Source organism: Natator depressus, chromosome 10, assembly GCF_965152275.1.
Source record: "Natator depressus isolate rNatDep1 chromosome 10, rNatDep2.hap1, whole genome shotgun sequence".
Taxonomy (NCBI): Eukaryota; Metazoa; Chordata; order Testudines; family Cheloniidae; genus Natator; species Natator depressus.
In genome coordinates this window covers 41,164,266-41,181,918 of record NC_134243.1, presented here as the reverse complement: position 1 = coordinate 41,181,918, position 17,653 = coordinate 41,164,266, and the positions used below count along the sequence as shown (strand labels likewise).

The following is a 17,653-nucleotide window of genomic DNA, read 5'->3' as shown; positions in this document are numbered from 1 at the left end:
TGCTGCGGATGCCTGCTCCATGGCACCAGTCAGAACAGCAGCTGCCCTGCACTGCCCAGCTCTGGCTTCCTGTCTCTGACCTGGCCAGGGGGCGGGGAGAGGAGATGTGGGGAGGACTCAGGGAGGTGTGGAACTGCCCCAGGGACTGCCTTGATCTTGCCCTGCAGTTTGGGGCGGTGTGGGGCAATGCCCTTCATGTCCCCAACTCTGCCCACCATGGGCTCAGGGCTTCTGCCCCACAGGGAGCACCAGGGATCGGGGCTCCGGGATTCAGCCCCGCGCCTCCCAGCTTCAGCTCCGCGGGGCAGCAGGGAATCGGGGCTTCAGCCCCGTGCCTCCCCCAGCTTCAGCCCCCTGGAGGATGCCAGCTGGGGACCGGGGCTTCAGCCATGGGGCCCCCTTGAAAAGGCTTGCTGACCCCCTGGGTGCCACGGACGCCCGGTTGAGAACCGCTGCTCTATACCACATACGGTAGCTGACAGCTGCGATGCCTGTGCAGACATGTGCTGTCCATCCATATGCAGATTCTGGCTTGATTACAGACTGGTTTCCTTCCCCATACATTGGCTGATTCCTTTGTTGAAAAGCTCATTTGCATTTTAGCTGCTGCAGAGCATTGAGTAGTTTTGTTATTATTATGGTAGCACCTCGAGGCCCCAGGCAAGGCTGGAATGCCATTGAACAAGACCCTGTACAAGCATAGCGAGAGAAAGGCTGTCCTCCTGAGCTTACAGCCTACAGAGACAAGACAGGCAAAAGGTGGGGGGAGAGGGGAGAAAGGAGGCACAAAAAGATTACGTGACTCCCCCAAGGTCATCCAGCAAGTCAGTGACAGAGCCAGGAATAGATCCCAGGTCTTCTGACTTCCAGTCCAGGGTGCTGTTATTTATAATTATCTGTATTCTCATAGCACCCAGTCATGGACCACTGTGCTAGGTGCTGTACAAACACCAAACAAAATAACAATCTGGGCCCCAAACAGCTCACAGTCTAGACCATGTTGCCACCTTTTGTGCTGTCTATGGGGGTTTCAGTGCTGGGCTTTTATAGGCACCTGCTTACTCTAATTTTTCTCAGTTGAAGCAAACACAAGCCATCAGGGAAGATTCTGACAGCTTTACTCATACTGGGTAGCACCTTCCTCCACGAGCGGGTCTATTGAGTTCAATGGGACTATGAGTGGACTCAGGATCTACTCTCCATAACTACACACGTCAGAATCTGACCCATTGGTGGTAAAGGGGACTGTTACTGGCTAGTAAGTATTTCAGTTCCTACTCCTCATTGAAAGCTCATCATAAGTTCTCGATGCACATTGGTTGCTCGCAAGAGCAGAGAGAGAAGATAAAATAATACCTGTTACACTAGTCAGTTAGTGATGTTGGTCACTGGCTACAACTGGTAACAGGGATGTCACAGAAGTTTGGCAGTCTCCAAAGTTGTTTTAAAATACAAAGAAAACCCCCACAAACTGCAGCTATTCTAAGGCTGTATTCTAATGCCAGGACCATCGTAACTCCTGTGCCCGAGTGACGTATACATGCACCAGAAACCTTATATAAAATTATAGCCTCCTGGGTCAAATTGGCTGCCTTAGTCATGCAAGTAATTCACTGGAGGTTACTCATGTGAGTAAGACAAGCAAGATCTGGTGCTGCAACTCCACATTTGGGTGTAGTTTATTCTATATACTGCCCATATGTTGTGATACCACCAGGTACGTAATTCTTTTCATTTATGTGCATGTCCATGGCACCTACCACTAGTATGTAGGCACCTCATAAACATTAACAGACTGCGTGTCACTTTTTCCAACACCCCTGAGAGGCAGCGCAGGGCTATTGCTCCCATTTTACAGGCGGCCTGGGGCTGGAGCAGCAGCGGGTGGGTGGGGGCAGCGCTGTGTGTGGGAGGCCTGGGGCAGAAGCAGCAGGAGGAGGGTGGGGGCAGCGCTGTGCATGGGGGCCCGGGGCTGGAGCAGCAGGGGGCTGATGGGGCTGCGGGACAGGACCGGGGATGTTGGCAGCACTGTGTGGGGGAGGCCCGGGGCTGGAGCAGCAGGGGTCAAGTTGGACTGAAGGACCAGATCGGGGCACTGGCAGTGAGGTGCGTGGGAGGCCTGGCGCTGGAGCATCAGGGGGCGGGACGGGCTGCAGGCGAGGACCGGGGGACGTGGGCGGCAGAGGGTCGAGTCTGAGGTAGAGCAGTGAGGAGGGAGCTTGCCCAGCTCATGTCTTACTTGCAGGAGGCTTTTGACCCAGTCACTCAATGGAAACATTCCACCTTTGTTATTAAGCCCCTTCCCTGCCCCCCAGCAACACTCACGCTGGTGCATCTCTGCACAAATCCTGCCTCGACTTTACACTTTGCTCCCCCGACAACTGTATCCTGGGCAGAAGCTTATCCCGCTCTGTGCCCTTCCTTAGGGCTGCCCATGGCCTGCCTTGTATAGCATATGTGCTGTGTCAGGGGACATGACACCAGGCAGGCCTCAGGGGCTCAGCGCTTTAGGAACTCCCAGGACGCACAGCCTGTATCCCTGCCCCCAGCTGCCCCAACCCAGCTGCAGCTCTGCACTTGTGGAAGGTGCATTAATTATTATTGCAATTTATTTTTTGAATGAAACTAATGAAAGAACCTGGAGTTCTTAGGCTCTGAATTGAACCAGAAACCACAGCAAACCTGCCCCCGCCCACCCCCTCTACGACTGGGAGGCAGGAGCAGGTAGGTGGGGACCCAAAACCAGGGGCACCTCTAATTCCCTCTGCTGCTATGGGGCATGGTAGAGCACCCTGCTCCCCCTGCCTCTTGCTAATCCATGCGGCTGGGCAAATGGGCTGGCCGGCTTTACATCCTATTTTCCAGGGCTTCCTGCTCTTTGTGCTTTCTGTTCACTGTACCTGTATGTGTGTATGGGAGGGTGGGCACCGTGCCACCTGTCAGCACCTCTTGCTCATTGTATCTGATGGAGGGACAGTTGGGCGGATGGAGGATGGAATGGACAGGGGTATTAGGGTAAGACTGCACTGAACACCTACCCAAGGAAACACGTTCCTCCTGGCTAACTGTGGAGTGCAGATGGCAGGCGGGGAAGGGCTTCCTACTGCCGTTTTCTAGATGAGGTGCAAAATTGGAGTTCTGACTACGGCAGGGAGGGCTGCTTCCACTCTGACTGACTCGCCTCAATCAGTAGGAGCTCCACTAACATCCATGGCATTAAATCCACATACACGAGAGCAGAAATAGTCACTGCAAGTCCCATACCGTGTTCCACACCTGCCACTCCAGTCACATTACAGCTTGGGGAATGACCTTCTGCCTCCCTCATTTCCCTGGCAGCTTCAGCTGGTGCTGTGTTCTTGACTCTCCCAAACTGTTGGGTGCTGTTACACAGCTGCCTTGTCGCTCCCCCGATATGGCTGCAGTTCAGTGGTTAGTGAAGTGACCCCTGTTTACAAAGGCTGGGATTTTCAAGGGAGCCTAAGGAAGTTAGGCACCTGCAGCGTGTTGATGTGCAAAGGGGGTGTGATTTTAATTCTTTCCGGCTCCTTTGGAAATCCTAGCCAAAACGCTTGGTGAGCCTTCAGGAGGCAAGGCACTATGGCCAGAGTGTGTAAGGTACTAGTCTTCACGCGCCCATGTTGTGCTATTAGGGATGCACAGGAGAATAGTTAAACACCAGTTCTGATGGGCAGGAGAAGCAGCATCCCAGAGAGAGATGGGAGCAGCAGTGCCAGGATTTTTCACTTTGTTACTATGGGTGGCACGGCTGTGCCTTTTACGGCAGAGGCTGCCCTGGCTCAGCAGAGGAGCAAGAAGAGCAGGAGAAAGCACTGGTGGGCCAGTTACTCTATCTCCTCCATGTCACCTTCTGACCTGACCAAGACTTCTGCAGGAGCACTGGAGGGAGGCTGCTCCAAGGGAAAGAGGCATGCCTGGAATTTGGGCTAGTTCACAGAGCACTGCTGCAGGGAGTGGCCCCTCTCCCCCTTGGCCATCACTACAAGGAAAGTCTTAACACCATGCACCTGTACATACGAGCTTTCATGCTCATTTCCTAGCTGAAGATGGGAAAGTCCAGGCACCCAAAGGAGGGATTTGAAAGATTATGGCTCCAGTAATTCCTGCAAAGCCAGTGAGACCCAAGATCTAAGTATCTCCTCTTGGAGACTCACAGAATAGCACAGACATCCGAGGGCCAGACATCTACTTGCCTTCAGCACTGGGATGCTACCGAGAGGCAGCATTGTTTAGTTCTTAGAGCAGAGGATTAGAAGTCAGATCACCTGAGGTCTTTGTTCTGCACTGTCACTGACTGGCTGTATGATCCTGACCAAGTCAAGTCACCTCCCTCTACCTCAGTTTCCCCATCTGTAAAATGGAGACATGATACTTACCTGACACCTGTAAAATACTCTGAAATTCTCAGATGAAAGATGCTGTATACAATAATGTATACAACATTATTAATGGAGCAGCAGGCGCTGTGGGTGGGTTTTCTGTTTTGGTTTTGATGGGGAGTGGATTACAAAAGAGAAAGATGTTCCAGTGGTTTAAGTGCTAGCCAGAAACCTGGGTTCTAGTCCCTGCTCCACCACAAGTTCCCTGGGTGACCTTGGGCAAGGCACTTAGTGTCTCTGTGGCCAGCTCCCCTTCTGTACTATGGGGATAATAGCACTGCCCTGCCCCCCAGGGGTGTTGTGTAGGTATGTACTGCATCCTTATATTTCTAGGAATCTTCTGTTTATAGCTGCCACTTTGTGCAAGCAGAGTTTTGCAGACTGCAACCAAGGAGATGACACACACTGAGCTCTCCACTGGGGACCTGACTTTTGTTCTTTGTTGCTCTCAATCTAAACTCAGGGTTATTCTCACTGAATGTGGTAGCTGCTCTTTGAATATGGAGAGACATATCCTCAGCTGGTGTAAATGGTCTTAAGTCCCTTTAAGTCAATGGACCTGACAGTTTACAGCAGCTGAGGATCTGTCCTGGAAAGCACAGCATCTGCTCTGCTGGGGGCAGAGAGCTGTAGCAGGCATAATCAACGCCTTTTAAAAATTTCGATTGCAGTGCACATGGTTGTTCTGACCCAAAGCAATGTAGTTGTACAGAGAGGCAATATGTCCTAGTAGACAGAGCATTGGACTGGTACCCAGGGCTCCTGGGTTCTATTTCCAGCTCTACCATTGGTTGCTGGGTGATGTTGGGCAAATTACTTCCCCTATCTGTTGCTCAGTTTCCCCATATGTAAAAGGGGGATAATGATACTGACCTCATTTGTAAAGTACTTTGAAATCGATGGATGAAAAACACACTCTATAAGAGCTAGGTGGTATTACAACCGGAGCAACTGAGCAGCTCTCTAAAAGACCCATGTACATTCAGCAGTGGAAATCGTACTATCGCTAGACTCAACAATCTGGGGGCAGAGGGTGTGAATCATCTTGAGAACTGCTTACTTTACACCTACCTGCCACAGAAGAGCTTCAGAGTGTGTGTGACTGCTACTGCATTGCCAGCCTTAGGTGTTTGAAAATCACGAGTCAGGCCCCGCAAATCATGAGATTTTAAAAAGTTATTTTGGGGGTTATTCTTATTTGACGTTTGCTGTTTGCACCATTAAGGGTCACATTTTCCAGCTTTTCTCTGGAATGATGAGAACTAGAAACTTCTTTTTAAAAAATGAAACAGTCTCATGTAATCACATGACTCCAGTGACTGGGGCTTTAAGGAAAAAACACAGAGTCGCACTACAGTTGTGAGAATTGGCAGCATTGTGACACAGAGTTTGCCTTTGTCTGTCTCTGCTTCTCCCCAGCTCTACGCTGGATTCCCTCCCAGTCCCCAGGGTATAAAATGCATTAAGGGAGGGAGGAAGCGAGAAGTGGTCTGACCAGAGCGCACTGCACTCCAGCTATTCTCTGCTGGTGAAATGACCCATAGAGGGCTCTTACAACTGGCACAACTTACAGCAGTTTGGGGGCTGCTCTGAGTTGTTCTGGGGGTGAGGTAGGCCCTTGGCATGACGCAGAATTCAAGAGGATAGCTTAAAGCCACATTTGCATGCTCCCCTTTCCCCCTGCCATAGGTGCACTGACAGCAGGAACAGAGCAAAGCGAAATCAGGACCAGAATACAATTTTAAGAGGGCCTTTCATTGAAAGATTTTCTAGAGGATTTCTCTGCTCCTGGGGAGCAGTGGGAACATAGTAGCACACCTCTTCTAGCTTCACAAGGTCAGCTCCCAGACTGCTGCACTGGGCAGCACAGTATAGGGAGGAGGTAAGCAGCCCCCAGTGGTGAAAGAACAGGATAAGGACTATTTAGAAAAGCTGGACATGCACAAGTCCATGGGGCCCGATGCAATGCATCCAAGGAGTTGGCTGATGTGATTGCAGAGCCATTGGCCATTATTTTTGAAAACTTGTGGCGATTGAGAGAGGTCTGGGACCAGGGCTGGCCTTACCACGAGGAGAACTGAGGCGGCCGCCTCAGGTGGCAGACTGTGGGGGGGAGGGGCGCCACTAGGACCCAGAGTGTAGAAAATTGTGTCTGCTGCTGGTGCATATGTATTCTCTCTGCTCTAGATGCACAGAGATGGTGGAGTGCTGTGCTGGAGGAAGGAGGGCACAAGAGACATAACAGGCAGGCAGGAGAAAAGGTGAGAGGGAATAACAGAAAGCAGCAGGAGCTGCAGGGAGAGAGAGGAGGAGGAGCCTCTTATGTACCTCTCTATGATAATGGTGCCAACATGAGAGGAAAGAACAGAGGATTGCAGACACGGATTCGAGAGTTAAACCCTCGAACTTCTCTAGCACCCCCAGGAGTCTGGACTTATTAACACCAGCTTCTCAGGGAGTTCCTTGTCTCCTGCTGCTTCCCTGAACCCCCTTGAGGAGAACAGGCAGTCAACTGAAGTAGTAAGAGCCAGTTAGGCCCTTAAGAAGCTGATATCTTCCCTCACTCAGGCCCTGCTACCAGCCTGCTTATTTGTCCCCTTCAATTGAGTGTTGGGAGCCACTATAGCTGGCACAGAACAGCCGTCATGAGTGAAAGAAGAAAATGCCCCTCTGGGGCAGCATTCAGAAAAAGAAAGCAAGCGAAGGAAGCTTTTCTAGCTAAGCAGGAAGGAGCTCTCCTGAGATACATAGACACAAATGTTCATGGTGAGCCTTCCGGCCCCAGCGAGGATGTGAGTGGTGAGGAGATGCCTGATCTTCCAGTTAGTCAGAGTGCAGGTGACCTGGCAGCTACTGCAGCATCCATATCTCCATCTCAAATGGATGTAACCATGCACATTCCTGAAGAAAAGTGTAGATCAGAGAAGAGTGTGGTGGAGGCGCAAGAAACAGCTGCTGCTGAGTTTAGTTCCTTAAGTCTAGATGATCCAGGACTGTGGACCCACTTGAGCAGTAGCCTGAGGGACTTTCTTGTACTGCATGGGCCATAGCAAGTGAAAAACTTCATGTTCCCCAAAGACAATGAAAATAGAAGTTTCCATCCAACACATTACTAGCGTGAAATCCCCAATGGTGACAAATTGGAGAGGCCATGGCTTATGTACTCAAAAGCCCAGAATGCTGCACATTGTTTTTGTTGCAAACTCTTCCAGTCTAATGTTCCAGCCACACTGGGTTCTACAGGAACAAAGGACTGGAAAAATCTGGCTAGAAATCTGGCATGCCATGAGAAGGCAGCAAATCACCAGAGAGCATTCCATAGGTGGAAAGAGCTTGAGATGAGACTAAGGTTAAAGGCCACCATAGACGATCAGCATCAAGAGAAGATTGCATCAGAGTCCCTTTCCTGGCAAATGTTCTGAAAAGGCTCATTGCCATTGTGAGACTGCTTGCTACCCAAAACATAGCACTGTGTGGCACTTCAGATCCGCTGTATGTGCCAAACAGTGAAAACTTCCTTAAAATTGTGGAGCTGATGGCTGAGTTTGATGCTGTACTCCAGGAGCATCTAAGAAGAGTCACCACCCAAGAAATGTACACACATCACTACTTTGGAAAAACAATTCAAAGTGAGATCATACAGTTATTGGCAACAAAAGTCAAACAGAAGATTGTGGCAGATCTGAAGTCAGCAAGTCAGCAAGTCTGTTATTCTGGACTGCACACCTGACATCAGCCATACGGAACAAATGAATTTAATGGTATGTTTTGTAACAACAACAGAACCTAGTGAAAATGTCCCTGCAATGGTGACTGTCAGAGAGCATTTTCTAGAATTTATTGACATTGATGATACTACTGGAGCTGGTATGACAAATGTGCTTCTTAAAAAGCTGGAAGATATGGGAATTGCGATAGCTGACATGAGAGGTCAGGGCTGCGATAATGGTGCCAACATGAGAGGAAAGAACAGAGAAGTGCAGACACGGATTCGAGAGTTAAACCCTCGAGCTTCTTTTGTCCCATGCAGTTCTCATTCATTGAACTTGGTGGTCAGTGATGCAGCATCAACTTCTACTGAAGCTGCTGAATTTTTTAATGTAATTCAAAGCATCTGTGTATTTTTCTCTGCATCAACTCACTGATGGCAAATTTTGAAGCAATGTCTGGGAACATCCTCTCTGACGCTGAAACCCCTGAGTGCCCCACGATGGGAAAGTCGAGTGGAGGCGACAAAGCCTATCAGACACCAAATTGGGAAGATAGATGATGCCATAGTTGCCATTAGGGAGGATAATGCTATGACAGGAACTGTTAGTGGGAGAACAGTGGCAGCGGGGAATGGAATCACCAGAAACATACATAACTTCACACTTCTGTGTGCGTTAGTGTTGTGGCATGACATACTGTTTGAAATAAATGTTGTAAGCAAGAGACTCCAAAGTCTTGACCTTGATATATCTGGAGCAATGGAACAACTGGACAAAGCAAAGTCATACCTACAGTCTTACCTGTCAGATGAGGGATTTCAAAACATTCTGAAGAATGCACAGAAGTTGGCAGAGGAACTTCACACTGAAGCTATTTTCCCACCCATTCAAGAATACAAGAGTCACCGAAGAAGAAGACATTTTGATTACGAGGCACGGGATAATCCCATAAGAGACCCCAAACAACAATTCAAAGTTGAATTCTTTAACCAGGTGCGAGATTGTGCAATACAGTCAGTTGAAGAACGTTACATGCAGCTCAAGGAACACAGCAGTATATTTGGGATGTTGTATAATATTCCAAAACTCCTCACTATACCTGAAGAAGACCTACACGAGCAATGCAGGGCACTAGAGACAGTGTTGACACATGATGATATTGCGCGATATTGATGCTAGTGATTTAGGTGATGAACTGAAAGCCCTTTCAAGATACATTTCAGCAGGAAGAACTCCAAAGGCTGTTCTGGAATATATGTGCACAAATAAGATGACCACCCTCTTTCCAAATGCTTTTGTTGCTCTGTGCATACTTCTAGCACTTCCTGTAACAGTTGCCAGTGGAGAACGCAGCTTCTCCATGCTGAAGTTAATAAAAACACATCTATGCTCCACAATGACACAGGAGAGGCTGGTCAGCCTTGCAACCATCTCAATAGACCATGAGCTGGCCCACACTGTGGACCTTCAGCAGAAGCAGTTCAAATCTTTTCAACCAAGAAAGCACGGAAAGCACCAGTTTGATTATTTAAACAGATAAAAACGCCAGTGTTTACTATGCAGACAAGAAAAGTTACATTTGCTGTTCAGGCGTTTGAAAGTGTTACTTAAAATTTTTGAACAAGGCATTTTAAGTTGTTAGTTCTCCTTTATTGGGGTAGGTAGCAGGGCAGTACCATGAGAGGAGTAGAACAGGAAGAAGGCAGAATTGAGACCTTTCAAAGTTTTGGCCCAAGCAGGTGGGCACGGGGGCATCATTTGAGCTCCCCGCCTCAGATGCCAAAATGTTGTGGGCCGGCCCTGTCCCGGACGATTGGAAAAAGGCAAATATAGTGCCCATTCTTACAAAAGGGAAGGAGAATCCGGGGAACTACAGACTGGTCAGCCTCACTTCAGTCCCCAGCAAAATCATGGAGCAGGTCCTCAAGGAATCCATTTTGAAGCACTTGGAGGAGAGGAAGATGATCAGGAACAGTCAACATGGATTCACCAAAGGCAAGTAATTCCTGACCACCTGATTGCCTTCTATGATGAGATAACTGGCTCTGTGGATATGGGAAAAGTGGTGGATTTATATATCTTGACTTTAGCAAAGCTTTTGATACGGTCTCCCACAGTATTCTTGCCAGCAAGTAAAAAAAATATGGATTGGATGAATGGACCATAAGGTGGATAGAAAGCTGGCTAGATTATCGGGCTCAACAGGTAGTGCTCAATGGCTCAATGTCCAGTTGGCAGCTGGTATCAAATGGTGTGCCCCAGGGGTCAGCCCTGGGGCCGGTTTTGTTCAACATCTTCATTAATGATCTGGATGATGGGATGGATTGCACCCTCAGCAAGTTTGCAGATGATACTAAGCTGGGGGAGAGGTAGATATGCTGGAAGGTAGGGATAGGGTCCAGAGTGACCTAGACAAATTGGAGGATTGGGCCAAAAGAAATCTGATGAGGTTCAACAAAGACAAGTACAGAGTCCTGCACTTAAGATGGAAGAACCCCATGCACTGCTACAGGCTGGGGACTGACTGGCTAAGGACCTGGGGATTACAGTGGATGAGAAGCTGGATATGAGTCAACAGTGTTCCCTTGTTGTCAGGAAGGCTAATAGCATATTGGGTGCATTAGTAGGAGCACTGCCAGCAGATCGAGGGAAGTGATTATTCCCCTCTATTTAGCACTGGTGAGGCCAAATCTGGAGTATTACATCCAGTTTTGGTCCCCACCCACAGAAAGGATGTGGACAAATTGGAGACAGTCCAGCGGAGGGCAACGAAAATGATCACGGGGCTGGGACACATGACTTACGAGGAGAAGCTGAGGGAACTGGGCTTGTTTAGTCTGCAGAAGAGAAGAGGGGGGATTTGATAGCAGCCTTCAACTACCTGAATGGAGGTTCCAAAGAGGATGGAGCTCGGCTGTTCTCAGCGGTGGCAGATGACAGAACAAGAAGCAATGGTCTCAAGTTGCAGTGGGGGAGGTCTAGGTTGGATATTAGGAAAAACTTTTTCACTAGAAGGGTGGTGAAGCATTGGAATGGGTTACCTCAGGAGGTGGTGGAATCTCCATCCTTAGAGGTTTTTAAGGCCTGACTTGACAGAGCCCTGGCTGGGATGATTTAGTTGGTGTTGGTCCTGCTTTGAGCAGCTGGTTGGACTAGATGACCTCCTGAGGTCTCTTCCAACGCTAATCTTCTATGATTCTATGATGGCTGGACAGGGCTGATGTGTAGATCATGACTGAGTCCCTGAATCCTGTCACTGTTTGGGTGGAATGCTCCCATATGACTTGGGAACCCCCACATCCACCTACACTGGGATTCACCCCTGAGTATCTGGCATGACTGATACTTGCAAACACCATTACTATTTCTTTTATTCAGCAGTTTATCATTTGATCCACCCTCCCTAGCAGCCATCTGGGTGACGCTTGTAGGGTGCGGAAACAATGGCTCTATGTGGTGTTTTATTGAAGCATTGTCATTGGAAATTGGTCTGACTGACGCCATCAGCGCTGCCCCTGCCTCTGGTCTTACTGGGTCTGCACCCGGCTCCATGGTTCCACGAGTCCCGTGTCACCTCCCAGGCTTCACATTGCAAAGAACAGGCTGTCAGTGGTGGGGCCTAAAACAGAAGAGTGGTGGCAAACGTGGGTTCCATGAGGTCAGCTGGAACCTGGACCAGAGCATCATGTCAGGGCTACAGCAAGCTCCTTCCGCTGCTACTCTATTTCTCCCTCGTTATGTATGGTCCTCATCAAAAGTATGTAACAACCCCCTCCACCATGGTTCATCAACAGGGATGGAACCCGGGACCTTCAGCCCAGGCCTCTCCCACTTCAGTTAATAAAGCAGCTCTGCTAGCTAGTAGCAGTAGTGGGTTCTTATTCTCTGTGTGGGTCTGCTATTAGATGGGGACATCACAGTTAGTATGTTACAGCTCCTTATTAGAGGAGGCACTGCTATCTACACAGCTAGGAACCATGTGCTCTGGGCTCACATGTGCTTTCTCCTCTGCTTTGCTGAGAGAGAGATTTCAGCAGTTGTATTGCCTACTCAGAGAGATGCAGCAGATGGGTATGGAGCTTGGCACCACAGCACAGCCTGCTCACACATGCATGCATGCACCAGGGAGCTTTGCATTTGCAAGGCTGAATGGCAGCGTAAGTGTCCATCACAGGGAATCTCTTTTCAGAGACTCTGCAGAACTAGAAATGGGAAAGCCCTGCTAGCTCCCATCTGGTCCATCCCCTGGGGACAAGACAGGACTGCTCCTTACAGCACATTTTCTTGCGCTTTGTTCAGTCCAGATTCAAGTGTCCCAAGTGACAAACCTGCCACCACTTACATTAGGGCCTAATGAGCCAGTGCTCAGCCAAGCTGCACATATTTAGCTCTTACTCTTTCCTCCAGAGTCAGTCCCTCCAATTTGCAATATCATTCTGGGAGCTCGATGCCCGGAACTGAACGAATGCCTCTTGGTGTGGCCAGGCCCAGAACCCCCTGCCAGCTCTTCCGTGCCCACCCAGAGCATTGCCTAGAACTGCACTAGCCATTTTGATTCTAGGAATTGGTGAAAACAAGCACACGTTTTTAAGAGATGTCTAATTAACAAAGGGCAATTTAGGGGTTACGGCACTGGACTGGGGCTCCAGAAGATTCAGTTCCAGCTTTGTCACAGCCAACCTGTTTGACCTTGGGGAAATCACTTAATCTCCCTGTGCCCAGCTCCCCAGCAATAAACAGGGAATAACCCTTCCTTTCTCCCTCCCTTTGTCTTGTCTATTTAGATGGTCCACTTTTCAGAGCAGACACTCCCGCCTCCTAGGTGTCTGTCCAGCACCCAGCACAATGGAGCTGCCAACTCTGTTGGGGGAATCTATACAATAACTTGGGGTATATCAGCCTTAGTCATGACTCCTTTCACCTGTTGGGGTTCAGTATTTTGCCATACTCCCAGCTTAGTACACCTACAGAAACCAACGCTGGACCTTGGCTTTGTTCTGTAAATGTTCCCATATCTTTGTTTAATCAGGCATCTAATCATAGCAAATACATTCATAATTGGGCTAATTAGCATATAAGGCTTAACTTTTATGTTCTGCAGATCACTTTGCAATAGTGGGATCTTTCTTTGGATCAGCAAACATCCTGGTCCCCTGCCCTCCTCAGAACTTACCCTGTCTGCTCTGCTAGTCTTGTTTTCTGTGGCTATAGTCCAAGGCCTAGCACCGGCACGTCCACACCCCACTGTGTCATAGTATATCACAGGGGTGTGGCTCTTCCTAATCCCAGCTGGTGATCAGTTTTTGCGGTAAAAACGAATAATGCTAGTCCATGTAATTATACCCTAGCTAGTGTCCCTGCAAACTCTGGGCCAGATTTATGCTGATTACTATCTTATTCCGCACAAAGACTTATTGAAATCCATGGGATTGCTAGCAGAGTAAGGATGTCAGATTCTGGCCCATTTCTCTTAGTAGTGGGAAGCCCCTGGCGTTTGTACAATGTCAACTACCAACCAAAATCTGGCTTAAGCCCCATTTCTTGGGTCCCACGTCCCAGCCCATGGTGGCTATTACACTATATCATATGGAGTTCCTGCACAATATTGCACAGTTGGCAGGATGTGCTCCACAGAGGCCATTTGGAAATGGAGACAATGGAAACGGAGGTATGTGGGGGGTGAAGTTACCTGCTTGGAAATGGAGCTAAAGGTGATGGGATGGAGAAGGTTTTACCCATTTGAAAAAGAGACTGTGGAAGAAGGTAGGGCAGGGTGTGGTTTCCCTCACTTGGAAACAGCCACTGAAAGGAGCCCATGGACATGGGTGATGAAGCATTGCCTCATACTCTCTACTCACCAATTCTATCCAGCCTGTCCAGCGCCACTGTTTCAAAAGCCCTTCTCATCATGGGATACTCTTCCAACACCTCGTTGAAGTTGTCCACCGAGAGGGAGTAGAGGCGGCAGTAGGTGTCAGCTCGCACGCTTGCCGTGCGCCGGCCACGGGTCAACAGGCAGATTTCTGGAATGAAGACACAGCCTGAGAACCCCGGGAGTGGGAGAGCGAGGAAGGGACCATCGCTGCCTCCAAACAAAAGCAGCTCATGTCACTAAGCGACATCCCTGCCTCCACATTAACGGTATAAATGTTCCACTATGCAATAACATTTACCGAACAAAATACCAGAGGGCTCAATTGCAGTAACTGCTGTACAATATGGCACCTCAGGGATTCAGCTGATCTAATTAGCCAGCAAGTTCTGTAATTGTGGCTTATCATAGGTATCACTTGTGCATTCAGAATGGAGGAACTGTCTCTCTCACACTTTTCCTGGCCCACTGGGAGTGGAAGGTCACACCACGTCTCGCTGAAGCTAACTCTCCCTAGATTTGCAGTCAGGTCTCTGATTTGACCTGTAACTCAGCATCAGGAGGTTCAGCGATCCCCCATGTTGATGCTGTGCAAGCAAAGAAACTTACAAGTTATTGGTGGATCTGCTACGATCTTATTAACTGACAGGATAAGCTCACCAAGTGGAACCCCTTTATTACGAAGGTTAAATCAATTAAACTTCACATAATCATTCTTAGGCTGGCAGAGAACACACAAAGCTCTTTGCTGGTTTCAACTTTGTGGCTGCACCACACATTATGCGTGTATGTGTGTGCGTGTAAGTAATTGGACGATGCCTTTCCCCAGTGCCCCGTTTGGATCTGCCCTGACGTAGGAGGTACTACTGCAGTGTAATAACTCTGACTGATGCTATAATTTTTAAAATCTGTTTTTAAAAAGAGCTGGCACCTCTGGGAGATGGTTCTAATGGATCCTGCCACCAGGAGGAAAGCCATTCTCCTCTAGCAAATTAGATGGGTCCAGACAATGTGACCCTGCCCCTCTGAGAGCAAGGGTACCACTAGATTCAGTGTAGTGCTCTCCTGTTCCCACCGGCCTTTGGGTATAGCTGGCGCAGGAAGATCGCCAGGCTTTGTTGATGCCACAGCCGATATCCTTCTTTCCCCCCCACCCCCAATCAGGGAATCCAGCCAAAGGCATTTCTGGGGGTGAGTGCAGATTACTCGGAACCCATTGCCCATTCCAAACAGGGCTCAAGGTCAGCAGGTGTCTCCTCCATTTTAGCCCTTCACAAGTCAGCCAGCCAGCCTCTGAAGATCTGGAATGTGGGGAGAGAGCCAACTACCCACGGCAAGAGAAGGCTGGGCTGCATGTGGGTCCTAGGGACTGTGTGCGGTGCTCATGTGAGAAGAGTGAGGGGACCCCATGGCCTGCTGGGGGAGAAAGGGGGCCTCATATCTGGAAAGGGAGGAGCTACAAGAGCTCAGCTGTTTCATGATGAAACCAACAAGTTTCACTTTGCTATTTCAGATCTATGTGAACCAGAAACTCCACATGGGATTGGAGCCCAGCTAATGGATCCCACTGGCCTGGGTTTGCACAGTCATGCAAATATCCTGGAGTCTGGTAGGACAAAGGGGGTTCTTTAGTGAATTTGGGGCCTGCGGGGGTGGGGGTCCCAAGGTCTGTTATAGATGGAGGGGGATCCTTTGGTTGTGGAGAGCAGGCCACGGGGCTTAGGAGGTGGGGAAGAGGGGCCCACTCCGCCCATCCTCTCCGGGTCCACTCAGCTTCGGCAGGTTTAATATTTGTGCTGGAAGTTGCCTCCATGTGAAGTCTGCTTGGTTTGGGGTTTCTGGGTGAAAGCTTTGCAGAGCCCTAGGAGTGAGAGCATTGCAGTCACCAGCCCCACAGCCTGCAGGCAGGCAATGAAATCCCAACCCACTGTTTATCATACTGCTCCCACTCATCTCACTGCTGTCGTGTGCCCCGCTCCCCTGGTAACCTGTGTCAGATTTAAATAGCGAGTTCTCTGTCAAGGGACTGTCGTTTTGCCCCGTGTTTGTACAGCACCTAACACCATGCAGCCTGATCCCTGTCCATCACCGCAATACAGTGCCTGACAGCAGGCGGGACCAGGCAAAAGTAACTGTATAAGGAAGGGCCTGTGTTTGGCAGATCTGTTAACGCACAAGGAGCAAGGAGGAAATGACCATTAACAAAGGGCATTAACAAAGCTTTCCCCCTCCTTGATGCTGATCGCATTATTGTTCTTCTATGCCGTGCCGCTCCAGTCATGGGTCAGGACCCTGCTGTGCTACGCGCTGCCCTAACACTGAACAAAAAGACAGGCCCTGACCCACAGAGCTCACGATTTAAGTGTAAGACAAGAGTCCTCAGGTGGAGACAGACAGACAAGGTGACTGAGGCTCCAATTCTGTCTGGTGCTGGCCCCCTGTCTATGACAAGCACTAACATGAACCAGACGAGGACTGCCTGGGGAACAGCCATGGGTCTTGTTGCCCAAGCAGCACAGTTGGGTGGGTCACTGACTCTCACCTCCAAAGTAGGAGCCATCTGCCAGTTTAGTCTCCTTGTTGCCTTTGGTAAGCACGCTCACCACCCCATGCTGGATGAAGTACATTTTCTTGCCGATGGTGCCCTCCCGGATGATGTAATCCCCCGGCTGGAACACCTCAAACCGCAGTTTGGTCAGCATGGATGTCACAAAGTTGGGATCTGCATTGGCAAACAGCGGCATGGATGCCACCAGCTTCCGGCAGTTGAAGTTTATGATTTCCTGGAGGGGTGGGGGGAAGAGACAGAGACACGCACTGAGAGAAACGCTTCAGTTAGGGTGAAATAACCTACAGAGATCCCCTCCAAAGCCCCAACCAAGATACTATTCTCCCAAAAGATCCACCGTAGGATGGACACAAATCCAGTGCCTGCTGGAACAGCACTCTGGGAGGGCCTGGATGGCCATTCAATGCAGCCATATTTACTAAAGCTGGGAGCTCAGTCTTATTGCTCGAATTCACGACATGCTCTCTCTCTCTTTCTAACCTGGGACCCAACAGCCATCTCCCCCACAGGCCAGTCTTTGGCAGCCATGCACATTGTGGGTGGCACCAGTGAAATGCCACATGAAGCAGCTAGAGGGCTCATTCCTGGGAAAATGCTATAACTCGCCTTGGCAGCCTTATGTCCTGCATTGTCCTGGCCTGCTTCCAAAATGCCAAAAACTGGGCAGATGTACCCAGCCAGTCGGAAAAGGAAATATCATGGGCAAGTGGTGGCTTTATGTGGGGAGAAGGTGGGCAGGATAGGTGCCTACCAGTTAGTGTGTCCCAGGTTGGCTGTGACTTCTTTGGTTTGAGTGCCTCAGATGAAGAAAATACAATGTGATTGTACCTTTGTCATAAAATATACGTCCTGTGTGTATTCCAGTGCATCACACCCTCTTAAAGAAAAGGAGTACTTGTGGCACCTTAGAGACTAACCAATTTATTTGAGCATGAGCTTTCGTGAGCTACAGCTCACTTCATCGGGTGCATACTGTGGAAATTGCAGAATACATTATTATATACACAGACACCATGAAACAATACCTCCTCCCACCCCACTCTCCTGCTGGTAATAGCTTATCTAAAGTGATCATCAAGATGGGCCATTTCCAGCACAAATC

General features: G+C 49.3%; 1 protein-coding gene across 1 annotated transcript in view; it reads right to left on the bottom strand.

Moving 5' to 3' along the window:
• The window catches only part of HCN4 (hyperpolarization activated cyclic nucleotide gated potassium channel 4), a 183,289-nt gene that overhangs the window by 23,078 nt on the left and 142,558 nt on the right, over window positions 1–17,653 (bottom strand). Inside the window, 2 exon segments of the mRNA XM_074965866.1 lie at window positions 13,969–14,133; window positions 16,525–16,765. Coding sequence (XP_074821967.1) covers window positions 13,969–14,133; window positions 16,525–16,765 — 406 coding nt within the window.